Source organism: Pseudomyrmex gracilis, unplaced genomic scaffold, assembly GCF_002006095.1.
Source record: "Pseudomyrmex gracilis isolate BER0280 unplaced genomic scaffold, ASM200609v1 scaffold_96, whole genome shotgun sequence".
Lineage (NCBI taxonomy): Eukaryota > Metazoa > Arthropoda > Insecta > Hymenoptera > Formicidae > Pseudomyrmex > Pseudomyrmex gracilis.
Window position 1 is genome coordinate 255,871 of NW_018020680.1, and position 14,626 is coordinate 270,496.

A 14,626-nucleotide genomic window follows, 5' to 3' on the forward strand; every position below is an offset into this window, starting at 1 on the left:
ACACAAATTACACCAATGTTTATAACTCTTATAATCTTCACAATTATTTCAAATCTCTCTCGACTCGTTGGGGAAGTAAACACACAAGAATTACATTTCCAACATCGAAATTTGTACTCATCGATTAGAACCCGATATATATCAACTAATTTAAACTTTATTCAATAAATAAACTTCAATCGTAATGAGATAACGTGAAACTAAACTTCGATGTATGAATAAAAAGCCAAGGTTATTTGCCGCAGGCGGGATTCTCGACATCGGCCGACGATTTTCCATCGATGTTTCTGCAGAACGCGTGTTTACCACCCCCGCCCCCGGAGAAAAGAAAAAGCGAAGGATGTGATCGCAAGGAGAGAAACGAGGACAGCGGGAGTAGGGAGCGGATGGGAGAGAAAAGAAGAGCGAAAAGAGGCGACATAAACACGAGGGGTTGCGAAAACTGCCAAGTAGGTTATCCGTAGCAACCTTCGTGGTGGAACACGAATTGAGTGGCAAGTTCCTCAAGCTCGTTGGAAACACGCGCACTTCCTTTGCATTGTTTTTTTTTTTTTTTTTTTTTTTTTTTTTTTTTTTTGACTTCCTACTCTCGCGCTCCAGTTTTTCTCGTGAGAGAAAAGTGTACGTTAATATCGCGAAACTATTTGGTGGCAAAAAGATTAATTTAAGACTTAAGTCCGGTGTGTGTGTGTGTGTGGGTTGTGTGTGTGTGTGTGTGTGTGTGTGTGCGCGTGTGTACTTACCTCTAGTGCGGAGATTAGGCACAGGAATATAATAACTGGATAACGACGAGGGGACGATCACCAGCGAGACTAACACTTAGCACCACCACCATCCACGTCGCGACGACGATAACGACGACGGCGACGTCAACAACGGGGCGGGATTATAACCTCGCTTGCCTCCACCAAACGACCCCTCGGGATTTTAAAGCTCTTCTGACGGCTCTTCCGCGCGTAAAGAGCGTCGTGGACACCCTTCCGCTCCGTTTTCCTGTTCTTTCGGTAAGTCGTGACGCGCCGAGTTCATCGAGGACTCAAATCGCATCCCTCGACAGAGGCGAATCCGCGGTCGGGAGTCGCGAAAGAGAACGCGCTCGAGCGCCGTGACGCGCACGTCGACGACGTCGATGAGGAGCGCACAGCGAGAGTAGACGAGAACACAGCTCTCTCTCGCCAACCACCACCGACACCGCCCTCGCGCCTCCTCGCCGCGCATCGGGCGCGGCAGAAACGCGCCGTCGCGACGCCGTTTCGCCAAGGCGCAGACGCCTCTCGACGGGACGCAACATTGTAATGTGTGTACAGTTTGATGCAGCTTTGGTGACGTTGCGCAGTTCACACCCCCAATGGTTTAATTTCTTCAACAATATTTAGAAACATATCTTTTTGTTTATTAGAAATGTTTTAAAGAAAGAAGAATAGAAGGGAGAAGAGACGGTCTGCTTTACACGCACAAAGAACAAGAGATTTGTCAGTTGTAATGTCATTACTTCGTACACACGAAAACTTCGACCTGTACCTGATGGTTTTTTTTTTTTTGCAATTTATTAAAGCATGGTCAACTTTTCTTCTTACGCTTGTTGAGTAATGTTTGACAAAAACGCGATTGGCTCTTTTTCTTCAGATTATTATTACGTGAAACATACGAATATGAGCGTGAAAACCGCCATTAATACATATCACTGTACGTTTCTGCGCGCGGGTTTGGTCCACTTCGGACTGCGATAACGACCAACGGGGGTGCCTTTACCTTTACATTAGATAAGAGGTAGTTACACCCTGGCCGCTTTCCAGCAACGTACACGTAAATGACACGGTGGTATTACTGGTATTCTCTCTCGCACCCCCCGAACGTTTCAACAGTGTCCGCAACGCACAGAAAAAAATCTAAGCACGAGCGTGTAAAGTATTGCAGGGGTTTAAGTATCAGGAGAAGATAATATATTGAATACAAGAACAATTTATAATTGCTTTAATGATGCATTACTTAAATGGTATTCACATAAATGTTGAGTATTTGAGAAATAAATAATTTTATAACTTTATAATTGCACATAAATGCGTTAAGAAATAATTTTATACTTAAAATGATACGTATTGACAAATTAGTGCAATGTGCGCATGCGCCGAGTTAAGCTCGGAATTGTTCGAACACAAGTATTTTACACGAACGTCAAAAATAGTTTTAAAAAAAAAAATCCTAATCGGAAAATAACTCTTTATCTGAGTTGGATGAAGAAGTAAATATATATATATCGTAAATATAAATCGGGATTTCTCCGAAATAGTAGTATAGGTCAATGACTGCAGCTTCTTTTTGTGCGCGTGTGTTGTCTCTCGTGTTATTGCAAACTTTGTAACTACAAATATTATGATAACAAAGTTGGTAACTACAAATATTATGATAACACAGTTGGTTATCGATAAGTAAGAGATATACGTGTGTATAAAATGTACCAAACTTTAAAATTTTGTTCATACTTTAGTCGCTTTTCGAGTAACCTAAATGTTATCGAGGTTTTGGTTCGTAAAAACCAATGTTCTGAAATTGTACTGAGAAATTTATTGTGGATTTTTGAGCGTATTCTTTTACATGTGATTTTTTTTCGAAATATGTGACTTGATATTAGTATAAATCGTTCTCACAAAAAGCACGGACGGATCAAAGGGATCACGGAAGATCACGGATTTATTTTGTCACGTTCAACCTGAATGAATCATTGAAATGGAGAAATTGCGCGAAGCATGAGGGATTAGTTACAGAAATGAATGAAATTTTTTTTTTTTTAATTAAACATCTGCCTTTTACATGTTTCATAAATTATTTTTATGTAAATCTTCTTTTGTAGAATAAGATAGAGGAACATTGTTAAATCTCTAATGCGAAAAAGAGACAATTTATGATTATAGTAACTGGATTATATATAGTAATAAATTATACACTAATGCAATCACATTTGTATGCGTTAAAATGATCACAATGAGAAAAACAAAAGCGCAGAAGAAAAAAGATATTACATTTTCCATCTCTTTTTTCTTAGTTTTCAAAACGTGCCGCCGCGTAATTTAGAAAGAAACATATAATAAGAAAAAAGATGCGAAGTTTAGATGGCACACAAATCTCGATTTAGAACTTTGTAAAACTGTTTGAAGCAGTTATTCGGTCGCAAACTTATTTTTGGTGCAACACACACACACGCGCGCGCGCGCGCGCGTGAATACCGCGTGATTTTACTTTGACAATCTTGACATTCTTTGTCTAATTTTTGCACCCCGCCAAAAGTTTGTTGTTAAACTTCAAAGTTTAATCAGAAACATGATTTTGTCTGTGTCAAATCGTACGTTTAATTGGATAAGTTCGGAAAACCAGCCGGGACAGAATAGTTTTGAATAGTTTGGGTTGAATGGTAACAGTGTCATTGTAAAAGTGACATCGTCACCTTGTTTTCACTTTGATTCACAATCCCGGAGATCTTTTACAACACGTTAAACAGAAGAAGAAAACGAGAGGCACAGAAGAACTCTTTTTCTCAGACAATGCAGATTCAATTAAAGTTCCCGTTTCAATATGAGAAACTTTTCCAATCAAACCGGTACGTGTCGAACGTTTTTTTTTTTTTTGGTTTTTTGTTTTCGCTCTTTCGTCCTCGGAATTTTTTTTCGACCGTCTTTCGGAGCAAAGATCCAAGACCTTAAAGCGTTCAAACAGTAATTACGTCGGTATCAATTCAGAAGGTTTTGACGTACGTCCGCTTGTGGGACACCGAATAATTGACGAAGGAAACTAACACACACACAGCGAGTTCTTTCTCCTCAGATAAGAACAAAACGTTTCCCTTGTCATATATGTGAAATCCCAGGATTAATAAATTAAAACACACTTATACGCACAGTTTTATTTGGCAAAAAAACTCGAACAAAAATCACTTTCTCTCGTTTATTCTTTTGCAATGTCAACAAAAACTCGCACGTGATTTTTCGCAATAACTCGGTAAGATTGATTTGATAAAGTTTAAAACACGCGTTCGCATTACCGCAATTAAAATCGCGCATTTTCGCAATTTTTTTTTGACATTACGAAAAGATTTCACCGACAAATGTTTTCTTTTTATTTACGACAGCAGCTCTTCGCCTGTCTCTTTCCATTTCTCTCTCTCTCTCTCTCTCTCTCTCTCTCTCTCTCTCTCTCTCTCTCTCTCTCTTTCTCTTGTCTCACAACTATCGCTTTAATGTTCATTCTCGTCGAGTTCGTTTCCACGGCAGCCCGTGGCGATGGATCAAACTGTTTAACTCGCTCGAAAGAATCGCGGAGAGCCGCAGAGTTTGATCGTTTCTATGCTTTTTTTTCGTGCTTGTGCGATACATCATGTCAAGATCAATGTGTGTGTGTGCGCGCGTGTACGTGACATTCGCGCGCATCTGCGCAAAAATATTTTTGTTTATTCATAACGCGCTTTAAAAATATACGTAGTAGTAAACACGTGGTACATTTCTAATATTTGTTAGGTGCGTCATCTCGAGCAATGATCAAACGCGCGGTTTCTTTGTTGTCAACTGCAATATCGACTTATTGTTATTACAAAAGAAGCGAGAATGTATAAACATTCTCTGTAAAAATAGAAATATATAACGTGCAAACAAATTCGTGTCGATGCAAAGACATGTGTAGCGGAATAATTTTTCCGTTGGATCGTTATTTACATATAGAAACGAGCTAATTATTTGCGCTAATTTTTGCGCGTTTCTCTCTGTTTTCATTATTATTTTTCCGATAATGCAGATTTTTCACAGAAAATCAATTTTTATTGAATTATTTTTCAAATAAATCGTCCGTGAACAATCGTTTGCTGATGCGCCTTTGTTTTACGGCAAGAATGTAGCGGTGTTATTATTCAGAACGTACCCAGCGAACGAAACAGCGAAGCTGTATAAGCCTCCCTTCGCGTTGCGTTCGGAAATCGCACTACACGAAGTCGAAGTGAATCTGAACGCAACACGGATATACGTGTGATAAATTGATTCATCAGGACGGATACAGAGAGCGGCATGATGTATTCTTGTCCGTCGGACACGTTTAACTTCGAGTTCGCTGAATGTTTAATATAAAAATATTGAATAGAATATCTCCTACACGCGCGGCATCCCAGCGTATAACTTTCAGCTTTATTCTATCGCACAAGACAACTCGCATTGTGAAATATTTACGCTTCTTGCCGAGAGACAATATCCAAGTTGCTCTCGTACTGTTTATTTTCGAGTCCGCGCGTGTCTGGCTTGTCAACGAAACCGGCAAGACTCTCGAGCGAAGCCATAAATCGGTTTGTCGGAATACGAGAAAAGATGAAAGCCGAGAGTCCCACGAATTTCCCGCAGGATGTACGCGAGATTGTTCTGGCGGCTCTGGTGGAATGCGAGAACTCATTAGCCGTTTATCAGAATATTCTGAAGCAACAGTCGACGGCGGGAAAGAACGTCCTTTCCGAAATTGGGTACGTTATTTCGTGCGAATACGCGCGCATTTAAAACCGACAAAGTAAAATGACATTACAACAGTCCGCGTTGTCTTTGTATATTTCAATCGCAGGGAAGCGATGATCCCCCGGTCATTTACTGGAGACGTCGCGGAGATGACTTGTTCGCGGAAGGAAGCTGCGTTTGAAAAGCTTCGGCAAGACAGGTTTACTTATTGTTTTACTCGTTTGTGCTGTCTATTGCAAGAACAATATATGAGTGCAAAAATTTAAGTGTAAAACAAAACGTACAATAAAACTAACGTAATTTCTCAATTTTGGTATCGGGCTTCAACATGAATTAATGTCAGTGTCAAACTAAACTAGCAATTTTATAAATAATATTTATAACGCGTTGTTTCGTTACTTTTATTTGTTCCGTTCTATTTGTAATTGTAAATAATTACAATTATATCATACAAGATGTAATAACGTTAGAGAACTTCAAAATTACGCGTGTGTGTTTGTGAGAAAACTCTTTAGCCACATAACCACCACTTAATATAGATCTGTGTTGCGTAAACTCGACCACAAGTAATTCACGCCGATATCGAGGAATGTCGATTAACGTTGCAGCTTGTATGTGAGCGGTATAATAAGAGACTTGAAGCGGGAAATTAGCGAACGGGGAACTATCGAGGTATTAGTTAAGGAGATCGAGAGAATCACGTTGCGCGAGAAGCAGGAACGCCTTTTAACGGAAGAGAACAATCGGATGCGGGCAATTGTGGCGGAGCTACGAAAAGCGATCGCCGAAAAGAAAACATCGAACGAGAGGGAGGAGGATCGTTTAACGCGGAAGCTCACTTTGATACGGGTATAAAATACAAATGTGTCGAAGAGAAAGAGCAATATAGTTACACGATATCTACTCGACTCGCTGTTCGGATTTTTTTAAGCATTTTTGAATTTTTACGTAGAATTTTAGAATGTTATATTAATAATTAGAGAGAAAGAGATAGAGTAAATTTGGAATAAATTTAAGTTTATATGAACAAAATCATATATTTCTATAAAAAAGAGAGAACAAAAAATTTTAATGACACTTTTCTAGCTCAGATATGGTTTGTTGTTTAAATATCTCTAAAAAAAAACAAAACAATTTGTATAACAATTTTTTTTCAGTAAAAAAAAACTACCTACAAGCTTTCTAGGTTTTTGAGATTTGTTTTATATAGTAAAAAGTTTGAAGTCTTTTTTCTAATTTTTTTCTCGACAAAAATAATCTTTAAAAAAATCTTCTCTAGGTTTTCTTAAGTTTTCTACACACACATACACAGTAAAAAAAAAAATGTTAATTTTAACATTTTTTGCATGTCCCAGGAGGTCCACTCTAAATTTTAAGTTAAAACAACTTATTCGTTGTGAGTCACTTATTGACAAACTAGTAAAGTTAAATAATTGACACAATACTTTACATTTATATTTGTTATTTTGACTGTAAGCGTGATGTAAAAATAACATATAAAATAATTAAAACTGCACAAAACAATAGTTACAGTAACTCGTAAGAAATGTTAATAAAACATTTTAGTTTGTACAATGTGGCCAAAGATTTGAAAAATTTTTTCAGTGTGTTAAATTGACTTTGAAACATCTAGATTAATTGAAATCATTGTGTTAAAAGCACTTAAACAATATTCCATTTTTAAATGACATGCAAAAAATGTTAATTTGTGAAGTTAACATAAATTTGACACGTGAAAAGATTAAAAAAATAATAACATATCAGTATTATGTTAATTTTACATTGAAGTAATAATCAAAACGTCGTAACACAAGAAAAGTTCTACATTTTGACGCACAATTTTTTACTGTGTACACTCCATCTTATATAGAATACATATATATCACGTGCACACGTGCGCGTAACGCACGTAATGATCAATCTCTCCAAAGTTGTAACGTTATTTGTTATGTGTATCAGGCCGTGTTGAAATTTGTTGGCAAAATTATTTTAGGACGAGAAGAAGAGACTGAAACTAATTAAGAATGTAGAGATGAGATACGTCCAAGCGTGGGAGAAGACACGTCGCGAGCAGAACGTACTACGTTACGAGTTGGAGATGGACGAGTTGGAGAAGACTTTGAATAATTGTTATGTACACGAGAAAAGCGAAAATCGCGTGAATGGCGAATTGACTCGTTATCTGACTCAACGTATAGCAGTTAGTACAAACTGTTTCTTACATATACACAACTTGTTTGTTTTAAAATAAGTAAAACTCTTATGAGAGAAGAGCAGTGTAATATTAAAATAATTGAGATTTAAAAACCGTTCATCGTTAAATACACCGTTTAAGTGACATCGTGTAAATTTTGCATCAAAGAGGTCTCAAAAAACACTTTTGAAGAAGTTTTCTTTTTAATTTCGGGAGTTTCGCTGTTTCTATCTGAAATTTTCAGATTCAGGCAAACGTTAAGTGATTCATGTCTGTGAAATTTGCAGAACGTCAAATAATTTGTTCGCGAAATTTTAATAAATTTCTATGACACAGATAAGAAAGTTCTAGACGAGGCACATTCTCACAAAGATAACAACAATATTTGCTTTGAATTTACAGCTCATTGAGAATCGAATTGAGCAGTGGCAATGGAGGTACGATCGGGAGAGAGAAATGTATGAGAAAGAGATCGACAAAGTGCGCAAAGAGATAGAAGACGCTCGGAAATACTTGGAGGAGCTTACAACGGAGGTAATAATTCGAAAACTACAGGGAAATATTTTCGTTTCATTAATACGGGAAACGAACGCTTCGCGACGAACGGGTGGCGGTGCAACAATTTGAATAATTCAATTTGCATTTGCCGCCGCTCCGTTGTTTCGGACGCGCCGCCCGCAACGTTATTGCAAATCTTTAATTGGCGAATAAAGAAGATCACTAGCGCAATGATACAACAAGCGCAATCACGGTTCTTATTTCACATTCTCTCTGTGACTACTTGATTTATCCTAGTGCTCTCTCTCTCTCTCTCTCTTATTCTTTGCCGTAAGCCTATTGACAATCAAGCTACTACTTAATAAGAATAACTTGAGGTCGGGCAAGTTTAAAGAGCTTACCGAAGTTTCTTCAGCTGATCGATAATTCGCGTCAGAACCATGTTCAAGAAACGTTTCGGCGATTATTATTAATAGGTGGATTTTATGAATTTCCTGAACTTTTCTGAAATTCTTTCGAGATATTTCGATGACACATTTAAACGAGACAAGAACTACTGAATGATCATCATATCTGTGTAGATTTTTTATTTATATAAAATACGTAGCGCGCGGAAATTCATATAATAGATGATCAAAACTTGAATTAGCAAAAACTACAAAAAATGTATTTTTCATAGGTATTTTCTATTTGTTTTTAAACAGAAAATAGTTCTTTCTTTATGTGCATACACACACCTACATTTAATGTTGAAAATGTTCAAATATTGTACTTTGGACATTAATAAACACAATGTATGCATTAGTTTATCAATTTTATTGTATCAGCAATATCTTACAAAATTCTTTAACAAATCTGTATACGCTTTTAATCGATATCATGAATTAATGAACTTTCCGTTATTGTTTATTGTACGCGATCGCCGTGTAAATCTCTAGTAATCTCGTACACATATATAAGACGTACTTATTTCCAAGGAGACAAGGGAGATCCAATAAAGTATGTAAACTCATCTTGAAACTTATTCTGCGTTCGTTACAGTATCGCAATAATCAAGAATTCATCGACATGTATCTCGCCGAGCAGGAGGAACTTCGACGACAGAAAGAGCACGAGAATCACTTGCATCGCAGCGCGATCAAGGTGCAAGCCTGGTGGCGAGGTGTCATGGTACGCCGGAAGTTGGGACCGTATCGACCTGACGAGAAAAAGAAGAAGCGGCCTGTTAAGACCAAGAAATAACTCAATCCTACTTCTGGCCGAACGTCGCCTCTAATTTGTTCGACCTGACTAGTCGGACGATTATTACTTTACCGGCGATTCAATCTAAATTCACAGCTGATTAACTGATTTGTCATGTCGTAATAGTATCAATCTCGAAATGCGAACATCAGAGAACATCAAAAACGTGTCAGAATTATTTTTCATTCAGTTCAAACAAAGTAAATTGCACGGAGATATCGTAGGTGGCGAGATTTTTTAGAAACTTTTTTTATTATATTGTTCCATTCGGAAAAACGATTTTTTACTTTACGCGAACGGGTGTGTAAGTAAACGAAATACTTAATTGTACTTTCGAGACAAATTTAACTTTCGTGAAAATACAAATCTTTTTATGGTTAAAAACAAAGTGTTATTCCAAAAGTGTGTTATGTCCTATATTACCATATATTTTCGGAATCTTCGAGAATATACTACTATTGTAGTATATTATGTTTGTTGTATATGTTTTTTTTTATATTGCTTTTATATAATTCCAATAAAAATTTTCTACTTTTGTTATTTTTATTATCACGTTTTATAAAATAAACTTGTACTTTTTACTTATCAACATTAGAAAACTAAAATTCCAAAAATGTACTACATATTTTATTTTCTTTTTACTCAACTTATTACAAAAGAGAGACGTTACTCTACTTATTATTGCGTCTATATTTTACTAAAATTACATTAATAAAAAACAAAAGAAAAGAGATGCCAACAGCACACGGTGTTCCCAGGCGGTCACCCATCCAAGTACTAACCGTGCTCGACGTTGCTTGACTTCGGTGATCAGACGAGAACCGGTATTAGACTCAACGTGATTTGACCGTTGCCGAAAGTGTCTTTCTCGTGTCACGTAATAAACTAGTTTTTCTACATAATATATATAAGTTTGTAATTAATATATACATAAACAAATNAAGTTCTGGAATGTCGGATTAATAATTAAGTTCAATGTCGGAGAAGTATCTATATACTCACACACAAACATTAAAGAGATATTTTGACAAAAAAACATGATTTTTGTACATTTTTTTGTACACAAATACAAAATCAGTACTAGTAATTTTTATTGCCTTGAAATTAAAATATTAAATAAAAAAATCTTATTTTTAAAGAATCTTTCAGGCTCTAAAGTTTCTAAACTAAGGAATGTATAAACGGTCATGTGAGCCGTTCGCTAGATGTAATGCGGTTTTTAATTTTTAAACACATTTACAATAAATACTTTATAAATATTATTAAAACTATAACTTGCTAACTGCATCTTATAGATTGCACGTTTGCAGGAGCTATCTAATCTGCTAACACAATTGGAATTCAAGATAACGTCGTTACGATACAATGATAACGTTACTAATAAAGCGTTTTCTATTATAAAAAGAGTCAATTTTTTCAATTTATCTCGATAGTGTTCAATGTTGTACAGATACTGCACAATTATTCTTGCTATAGCTTTGAAATGGAAAGTTATATTGTTTCTGTAGATGTAATACAGACAGACTACTGCAGATGGCGCATGATAGCATGNTTAGTGGCGNTTTAAGTGCATAGNATATATTTGCTGCGTTCAGCAGAACAAGCCGTNTTGAGCGCNATTGGCGCTTACTTTTANAACCTTNAAATCAANGTCGCGTATTGGCAAGACGATAACTCAGCAATTGTTCTGCTGAACACATTGGATCTGCGATTTTTTTAGACTTCCCGCCTTGAGTCGTCACTTTGTTCTTCCGCTGGACGCAAAGCGACGACTTTTGCCTTCATTTAATAAGGTAAAGTATTTCAAGTATTGAAATTTATATTGCCTAGCTCTTAAAAGTAAAGAAACAAACTTCTTAAAAAAGTTTGTAGATTTCTATTTGAGTTTATATCAAATTTTATACAATTGTATACACCTATAAAAAGTAATAAGCTCTAAAAGAAGTAAAAACTAACTTTGTCATTAATTTGCTTTACCATTTGCTCTACATGTGTATGCAAAATTATAGATGTTTTTAAATCTACGATTGCAAGAGTTACTACATATGATTCTTATACCCGTTAAAAACTGCTTTTTTTTTGTTTGTCATCGCGTAATAATTAGAAACGCGAAAGAAATTACAGCGCTAAATTTTGAATTTTTTTAACATTGATACATAAGTATTGTATTTTTTTTATTTAAAAGAAATATTTTGTTTACTTTTAGTTGTAACTTCTAGTTTAATCTCTTAAACGAAGTGATATTATCTTCACTTAATTTTTTATTTAATTCACGCAGAATTTTGCATGCAGTATTGTATCCATACCCGATAGAGTGAAGATACTAGAAATATATAACNAAAACAACAATGGATTATTATTCAGGTCGTCTTTTTTTTACTACTTTTATGTTTTATAAATAATTAATTTTTATGTTTTATACAATATGTATTACAAATAATGTATTTTATCTAATCTAAGATTTGATTTACGCAAACAATTTTTTTGCCGAGTGATTGTTAAAACCGCTATGATATAATAACTGCTTGTGTGTACATAAGTATCGCTTCTGTCCTCTCGCTTCTTATAAAATAATCGCTCTGCAACAAAACCGTCAGAAACAATAAAACATTTTTATGTATAAGTGATGAATACACGAGCGATTATTTTATTGCTTGTAACGTTTTCAAAAACGGCTTTGTGAAAAAATCGCTTGTATATTGTAAGCCTGAGACACGATATGTGGTATGTGAATAGATCTGGTAAATAAACTTATATTTTATCATATTTAACAAAATTTGGCATCCAATTCCGAGTAGATCTATTTTCAAATATGCATTTAGTTAATATTACTACAGTTTAAATGACAATTTTATATCTAATGCATTAAATAGATCTGCTCGAGAGTTGCTTGTAACGATAGTTTTAAAAAGCGATGTTTTGTAACAGTCTTAAAATTAACAAATTTTGTATTTAATCTGTTTTAACGACGAAATGTTTTGCGAGCATTTGACGAAAGTCTATTCTCTCGACAGACTCTAGCGACAATGAAACATCTAGACAAAACACCGAATCATCTTTAAGAAGTGCATCTTCTGTCCCATCGGTACGTCTTTTTGATTTTATAATAGTACAAATGTTTATATTACAAATTCCGTTTAAAAATGAATATGTTTTTTTATACACTATGATTAGAGTGGAATACTTCAGGTACACTCAAGTATATTTTCAACTCGTTATGGGATTCCTTTTAATATCTACAAAAATGCAGTATATATTAGCACTTCAGCGGAACAGTTTACACAATATATGGCTATTGCTATACTTCAAAAACAAGATTTTGAAATAATCCGTGAAGAAATGGAAAAACGTGGAAAACGGAAAACTCTAACTCAGGAACAAATCGGTCGTATTTGTAGAAAATTGAGCAATTCCAATTCATTCTCGAAATTGAGAGGTTTTTCATCTTATTTTTGTTTTTAATTTACATTAATAGTAACACAAAATGTTTAATTAACATATCTTCGTAATACAATAGGTTTTAATTTTTCTTTCAGCATGCGTGGAGTATTGGATGCGAACTGAGATGAAATGGAATGACGAATGGTTTCTTTCTCATCAAATCAATCGTATTATAGAATATGTTAACAATCTGTTAAAAAAAAAGTTTAAAAACCGAGAGGAAAGAGGTGTGATGCCAGAACCATCAAACGGGTACATATTTACTTCAAATACATGTTACTAGTACCATTTGTATTTTATATAATTGTTGTTTTATTTATATAACAAAAACAGATACATTGTCACCGGTGACTCGGGTGACAATGTATCCCCCAGAAGAAATGGAATACTGCTGGCGACAACGTCGCGTACCTTCGCAATTCGTCAAGAGATGTTTCTCCCCGATTTACAATGTAAATACGCTTTATTTTTTCTGAGAATCTAGAGAGAAAATAAAATTGTATGAAGAGCGACTCAAGGAACTAGTGGTTCGGCCGTTGGTCCGCAAGATAGTGAACCGCGGTTGAAAGATAGGCAGCGTCTACGGATATAGAGTTGTTTTCTTTTTAAGTTTTATGCCGCGAAAATTGTAAGCGCGTTTTGTTTTCGTTCATTTTATAACAATTATTTATGTTGTTTGGTCAAAAGATACGTATATATTAACCGTACTTATCTTGTTCCCGTTCTTTAGGTCATATATATAGTACTCAAGGATCTATATTTTGGTGTTTGTTCAGTTTTTGAGAAAACTGTTTCTACTAACTTTATATTATAAATTAAGCATTTCTACTCACGGGACTCAAGAGGTCGATTCTGTATCCATGCAATGTAGGGAAAATTACAAAAAGTAAGCAAATTTACTAGTTATTGAGCTATAAAAGTATAGATATTTTAGTAAATTCGTTCACTTTTGTAATTTTCACTACACTGCGTGATCCAGAGTCGACCCTCAGTTGTAACAGTCACTAGAGTGACAAGAAACACGCCGCAAGCACCTAAGACGTTCGTTTAGTCATCGAGTTGTCATGTTTTACATTTTAAAGTTTTGGATTCATTGTTTTTGTTTAGTCAATTCAAACAAAGTGAATTGCACGGAGACAATGTAGATGGCAAAATTTTTTCGCAAAGTTTTATTATATTGTTCTGTTCGAAAAAATGATTTTTTACTTTACGCGAACGTGTGCGTGAGTAAAAGAAATACTTAATTGAAATTTTAATTCTGCTGTAGATCGTGCCGATCGTTATAGCATCTTCAATCCTTCGTTTGCAATGGTAAGGACCAAGCAAACTGCTCGCAAATCTATCGGAGAAAAGGCTCCTCGCAAACAACTGGCGACAAAGGCAGCTCGTAAAAGTGCGCCTGCAACTGGAGGCGTAAAGAAACCTCACCGATATTGTTCTAAAACTGTGGCGCATTATCCTTACCAGAAGTGCACCAAATTACTGATCGAGACGCTGCCGTTCCAACGATTGGTTCGTAAGATTGCTCGCAATTTCAAGATCAATATATGCTTCGAAAGTGCAGCTATAGCGGCTTTGCAAGAAGCGAGTGAAAATTATCTCGTCGGTCTCTTTAACCGTTTTAGTGCCACGCAGCGCGATCGCGCTGTTCGCGTGCTGTAAGAAACTGTATCGCGATGTTCGATCGCGATCGGCAGTTAGCAACGCTCTCGGTTTGGAGTGTACCTTGTCGCGAGTCTGTCAGACTTCCCTCTCGTAATTATTAAAAAAT

The 14,626-nt window shown here is 35.7% G+C and overlaps 3 protein-coding genes across 4 annotated transcripts in view; 2 read left to right on the forward strand and 1 right to left on the reverse strand.

The window, feature by feature from the left end:
* The window catches only part of LOC109855720 (acetylcholine receptor subunit alpha-like), a 58,221-nt gene extending 57,115 nt beyond the window's left edge, over positions 1–1,106 (reverse strand). For both annotated transcript variants that reach the window (XM_020430249.1, XM_020430248.1), the window contains exon 1: positions 744–1,106. The gene's annotated coding sequence lies outside the window, so the exon portion shown is untranslated. The remainder of the gene's footprint in view (positions 1–743) is intronic.
* Positions 1,107–5,342: 4,236 nt separating this feature from the next.
* On the forward strand, positions 5,343–9,414 carry LOC109855714 (IQ domain-containing protein G). The gene is made up of 5 exons (XM_020430240.1): positions 5,343–5,491; positions 6,089–6,329; positions 7,474–7,680; positions 8,077–8,208; positions 9,214–9,414. Exons 1-5 carry the CDS (start codon positions 5,343–5,345, stop codon positions 9,412–9,414), a joined length of 930 nt encoding a protein of 309 aa, XP_020285829.1.
* Positions 9,415–10,882: 1,468 nt separating this feature from the next.
* Positions 10,883–14,612, forward strand: LOC109855691. Its single transcript, XM_020430199.1, has 7 exons — positions 10,883–11,207; positions 11,693–11,778; positions 12,429–12,499; positions 12,589–12,850; positions 12,951–13,107; positions 13,189–13,307; positions 14,123–14,612. The coding sequence occupies exons 2-7, from the start codon at positions 11,763–11,765 to the stop codon at positions 14,515–14,517; spliced, it is 1,020 nt and encodes a 339-aa protein (XP_020285788.1). The 5' UTR covers positions 10,883–11,207; positions 11,693–11,762; the 3' UTR covers positions 14,518–14,612.
* Positions 14,613–14,626: the final 14 nt, after the last annotated feature.